This window comes from Ceratina calcarata, unplaced genomic scaffold (genome assembly GCF_001652005.2).
Source record: "Ceratina calcarata isolate Rehan_Ccalc_2016 unplaced genomic scaffold, ASM165200v1 scaffold7.2, whole genome shotgun sequence".
Classification (NCBI taxonomy): Eukaryota; Metazoa; Arthropoda; class Insecta; order Hymenoptera; family Apidae; genus Ceratina; species Ceratina calcarata.
This window is the reverse complement of record NW_017178268.1, coordinates 405134-410577: the sequence shown is the minus strand read 5'-3', so window position 1 is coordinate 410577 and position 5444 is coordinate 405134. Positions and strand designations below refer to the sequence as shown.

The 5444-nt window shown below is 41.4% G+C and overlaps 2 protein-coding genes across 2 annotated transcripts in view; both read left to right on the top strand.

Moving 5' to 3' along the window:
• The first annotated feature begins 242 nt into the window (after positions 1 to 242).
• Positions 243 to 4062, top strand: Cyp4g15 (Cytochrome P450 4g15). The gene is made up of 8 exons (XM_018033217.2): positions 243 to 315; positions 402 to 649; positions 771 to 968; positions 1687 to 1939; positions 2101 to 2305; positions 2620 to 2808; positions 2886 to 3123; positions 3470 to 4062. Exons 2-8 carry the CDS (start codon positions 415 to 417, stop codon positions 3835 to 3837), a joined length of 1686 nt encoding a protein of 561 aa, XP_017888706.1. The 5' UTR covers positions 243 to 315; positions 402 to 414; the 3' UTR covers positions 3838 to 4062.
• A 75-nt stretch (positions 4063 to 4137) lies between these two features.
• The window catches only part of LOC108630147 (uncharacterized), a 3288-nt gene continuing 1981 nt past the window's right edge, over positions 4138 to 5444 (top strand). The window contains exons 1-3 of the mRNA XM_026817823.1: positions 4138 to 4322; positions 4463 to 4683; positions 5178 to 5369. Coding sequence (XP_026673624.1) covers positions 4138 to 4322; positions 4463 to 4683; positions 5178 to 5369 — 598 coding nt within the window. The remainder of the gene's footprint in view (positions 4323 to 4462; positions 4684 to 5177; positions 5370 to 5444) is intronic.

The window sequence follows — 5444 nt, the reverse complement described above, 5'->3', positions numbered from 1 at the left end:
TAATATAAGTAGAATAAATGATATTTACAATCGAACTTTCCTCGATTCTATAATAAATGATGTTTACAACTAAACTTTCCTTGATTCTGAAAATCGCACGAGGAATAATCGTACGACGTAATAAAATATACGTGGAAGCTTATTAACAATTCGAATAGATGCACGGCGCAGCTAATAATTAGTGTCGCGAATCCCTGAGTGAGAAGGGGTGGCCGTAGAAAGGCCCGGTTATAAAAGAGGTCGAGCGAAGTTAGAATTCAGTTCGGTGGTGTTTCGTCGACAGGAATTCATCGTATAAGTGAAACCAGCGATTAGGTGGGTGAACCATCAAGTGCTTGATTAAGTGGACACAGTGATCGGAATCGTGAACAAGTAAAATATCCTTAAAAATTCATTTTCAGATTGGAAAAAACAATGTCGACGGCAGGACCGGAATTAGTAGCCGGCTCGATGGCTGCCACTGCAGCCACGACCGCTGGACTTTCGGCGACGACTGTCTTTCTATCTCTCTTCATACCCGCCCTTATCCTCTATGCCATCTACTTCAGGATCTCCAGGCGTCATATGTACGAGCTCGCCGAGAAAATACCTGGACCTCCCGCCTTGCCAATCCTTGGAAACGCGTTGGATTTCATCGGAAGCTCAGACAGTAAGCAAATGGCAAAGCTAATAGTAACTTCTAATAAAATAGTAAATTCTCCTAATCCTTGCAATTTAGTGTTAGTAGTTTATCGAGATGTGAAGCATGAATATTAATTTTTGTATTCCAGCAATCTTCCAGACCGTTTACCAGAAGTCTTTCGAATTTAATGAAGTGATCAAGCTATGGATCGGTCCTAAATTGATTGTCTTCTTGGTTGATCCCCGAGACGTCGAAGTGATCCTTTCCAGCCATGTGTACATCGACAAGTCCGCCGAATACAGGTTCTTCAAACCATGGCTCGGTGATGGTCTCCTTATTTCTTCTGGTAAGATTCTTAATTTTCATATAACAGAAAGTTGGAAATTTTTAACAGATTTCATAACTTTCATTTAAGGAAATACGTAATACTTCTTATTTAAACAAATTAAAACGTCTCATCAGCTTTGTAGTATAATTGGATGTAACGTGTACGAGAAGTAAACAAAATACGGCTGGAAGAAAGTGTCGACGTAATCCGGTGTAAGAAACGGGATGCTGTTATCGTAACTTTCTCGCTTGCCGAGCGATAATCTTTTTCTTCCCTTTTCGATCATTCATTCCGCCACGTAACGCGTACACGTAACTGCATCGCGTGTAACGAATTTCCATTAGGAATGCACATCGCGGATTCGATGGAAACCTTACTTCCTTGTCTCGCAGGACAGAAGAAGGCGATTTCGTAATCCCATTAAATGAATACTTTCCGAAATACGCGATTGAAGTAGTTCGACTGAAATCGTAGCATCCTACGTCAATGCGGTCAGAAATGTAGTAAAGCAGGAAGAGGACTTGTTGGAAGTGCCTTCAGCAGTTTTTCCATGTGTCCCTGTAACGTAATCTCAGTGACAGTATCCGTAATACTGTTACTTAACTTACTACCCACTTACTTAATCGACACTTCAACCTTTCTTTCAATTCTACAATTAAGGATTCATAAGAATATCCCTCGTAATCTTTCCTTCGAGCAAACATCTAAAGTGTCGATGCAATTCGAACGCGAACAGGTCAGAAATGGCGTAATCACCGCAAGCTGATCGCGCCGACTTTCCACTTGAACGTGTTGAAGAGTTTCATTGACCTCTTCAATGCTAACTCCCGCGCCGTGGTTGAGAAGATGAGGAAGGAAAATGGCAAGGAATTCGACATCCATCACTACATGTCCGAGCTGACGGTGGAAATCCTTTTGGAAACCGCCATGGGCGTCTCTAAGACCACACAGGACAAAAGCGGTTTCGAATACGCCATGGCAGTGATGAAGTACGTTCATATTTCTTACGCAAACCGTTTTCTTTCTTAGGAGAAAGTTCCAACGTGCATGCGAGTTGCAGGCATTGCGCAACCGATAGAAAATAGTCTCGTTTCTCTGGATGATAATGGATACGTACCGAATCGAAATTAACTTTGTAATTCCTCCGCAGAATGTGTGACATTCTTCACCTTCGTCACACGAAAGTATGGCTCAGGCCAGACTTCCTCTTCAACCTCACGAAATACGGCAAAGATCAGATCAAACTTCTGGAAATCATCCACGGACTCACCAAGAAAGTTATTAAGCGCAAGAAGGAGGAATACAAGAGTGGAAAGAGGAACATCATCGACACCACTGCTCAGAAAACCGAGAAGGTGAGATATAACAATATAAAAAAAAGAAAGTATTTCTTAAGGAAAGAATTTCTTTTTTTTAAGGACGTACTGATTTTTATGAAATTTTATTACGATACGTTGAAGCATTCTGTAGACAAAATAAACAAAAAATTGTTTTATAACTATACCCTATGATACATCGGAGTATATAAGAAAGATACAGTCCGAATGTCGATGCAAACACTTCAGTCGTGCACAAGATTTTTACTAACATTTAAACGAACGCTTTCTCTTTACATAATGGTAAGATGAATATCCAGTACAATTCCAGGACGTTGTTCTATGTATTTCAGAATACGACTGTAATAGAGGGTGTCTCGTTCGGTCAGTCTACTGGACTGAAGGACGATCTCGACGTTGACGATGATGTAGGTGAGAAGAAGAGGCAAGCTTTCTTGGACCTCCTGATCGAAGCCGGACAAAACGGTGTCATCCTTAATGACCAGGAAGTCAAGGAACAAGTAGACACCATCATGTTCGAGGTAAGCATTCAAAACGATTTTACACATTCTTGAAAACTCTAATATACGGAGGTTGAACTTAATTTCGTTTCGAAAAGGGACATGACACGACTGCCTCCGGATCCAGCTTCTTCCTCGCGATGATGGGTTGCCACCCTGACATCCAAGAGAAAGTGATCCAAGAATTGGACGAGATCTTCGGTGACAGTGACAGACCTGCCACTTTCCAAGACACCTTACAGATGAAATACCTCGAGCGTTGCCTTCTGGAAACGCTCCGAATGTACCCACCAGTACCCATCATTGCCCGTGAAATTAAGACAGACTTGAAACTCGGTTAGTACCTTTTTAAACCTAATCTCATTCCTCGAAACTCTTCAGTTGAGACATTCATTACTAGATTGAGAATTCTTATGAACATAAAATATTTCGAACATAGAATTAAAGAATGAAATTTAGACATGCCTTCCACTTTTTAATTAAATATCGTAGGATCCACTTTGCTTGCAGTATTTTGTATTTTTTGCATATACTCGTGTCTTTTATAAATGCATGACAGTCTGCTGTCTATTCGTTACACTTTATAATAATTGTAAAGTATTTTATTAGTACTCAAGTGTACTGCTCTCGTTTCTTAAAATTATAGAATTGAAAATAAAGCTGAATTAAAATCTGATTCCAGTGTCTGGAGACTACACTGTCCCGGCCGGTTGCACGGTGGTGATCGGTACCTTCAAGCTGCACCGACAGCCGCACATCTACCCGAACCCGGACGAGTTCAACCCTGACAATTTCCTGCCGGAGAAGACGGCGAACCGTCATTACTACGCGTTCGTTCCGTTCTCCGCAGGACCGCGATCATGCGTGGGCCGCAAGTACGCGATGCTCAAGCTGAAGATCGTCCTCTCGACGATCCTCAGGAACTTCCGCGTTCGATCGGACATCAAGGAGGCGGACTTCCGGCTGCAGGCCGATATCATCTTAAAGAGGGCCGAGGGATTCAAAGTGAAGCTGGAACCGAGGAAAACGATGGTAGCGGCAACCGCATAAAATTTAAGCAATGATTTACTTAAGGATTTTTATGAAAAAATCAGCAGGCTTGCCGCACGGGTGTCGGGCGCACGCGCGCGGCAAGTCTGTCTTATTATACTTATGATTGTGTATAAATGTCGTGTATATTGTCGGTCGTGTAAAGCGTATAGGTACATATTTACTAATTACGTTGATATTTATCTTATGCAATAAATTATGCAACCATACGGTTGCGAAATCTAATCACACGCATTCGATTGAACCCTTCTCCCTCTTCCTGACTCGAACCCCGGGGTGCGGAAGGTTAGCGAAACGGAAATGGAATTTTTTAAAAAGGATTACAAGGAGTGGTCGGAGAGCTCGGACAGCAAAGTCAGCGAGTACATCGTGAAACGACCGGGCAAATTAAGAACCATACCTCAAGCTCATGGGAGAGAGATGCCCGCGGTTTTAGCTGAACTGAAAGCCGCTTTGCCGGACATAAGCCCAAAAGAAGTTAGGAGGTTCTTATTGAAATATTTATTTCATAAAATTACAAGAATTCAATTAACGAAACACAGATTATCTATGCGTCTGAGTAGACGTAAACGTATTATTTTTGAATAAAATGCAGCAGTCTAATTGACATCGATAAATCAAATAGATTTTATATGCCGTATCACGAGGCGATTCTTCTTGAACTCGAGGAAGAGGGATACCCGGAAGCGCATCGTTACATGAAAGACATTCTAAAGCTCGACGAGCAGATTGCGGCGAAAACGCCTGGGATGCTAACGTGGAAGAAGCCACGTTTGAAGGACGACAAAGATTTTATACATAGTCTGAAGAACGGATTGGTCACGGCCGAACAGGGTAAAACGCTCGGTACGACAGTTGAAAAATCAGTTTCATTAACATGTCCAGCGTTTGTAATTCAGTGTACGATGAATAGACTGCGGATTTGATGCATTTGTAAAATAATTGGAAGCAATGCATGTGATGCATATAAGTATACAAACTAATATAAAAGACGAATGCATATTGCAGTGCTTAATTGAAATCTGAAATGCATTTTCTTAACCGNCGTTTGAAGGACGACAAAGATTTTATACATAGTCTGAAGAACGGATTGGTCACGGCCGAACAGGGTAAAACGCTCGGTACGACAGTTGAAAAATCAGTCTCATTAATATGTCCAGCGTTTGTAATTCAGTGTACGATGAATAGACTGCGGATTTGATGCATTTGTAAAATAATTGGAAGCGATGCATGTGACGAATGCATATTGCAGTGCTTAATTGAAATCTGAAATGTATTTTCTTAACCGATTGCCATAAATCTTCTATTTTGCCTAAAAATTTGTTGATTAATTTATTCAGGTGATTTCGTGTTGCGAGCCATGTCGTTTATGGACACCGCTCTGTTCTTTCAAACGAAAACGTGGGAATGGTGGTGGATAGCCGAACGTCTTTACCAATCGGCCCTAGCCGCAGCAGAAATGATCGAGCACGACGATTATCAAACGATCACGTTGATACGCTATTTGTACGGACGGTTTCTCTTTAACGAGTGTTCGTACTATTATTATTCAATATGCAGATTGTGGATTTTACAGAAAAACCAAGAGTATCGAAGTTCAAATATAG

Coding starts and splice junctions, on each gene's coding strand:
- Cyp4g15 (XM_018033217.2), top strand. CDS start 415: ATGTCGACGGCAGGACCGGAATTAGTAGCCGGCTCGATGGCTGCCACT. Junction 969..1,686: donor TGGTCTCCTTATTTCTTCTG/GTAAGATTCTTA, acceptor GAACGCGAACAG/GTCAGAAATGGCGTAATCAC. Junction 2,306..2,619: donor CTGCTCAGAAAACCGAGAAG/GTGAGATATAAC, acceptor TATGTATTTCAG/AATACGACTGTAATAGAGGG.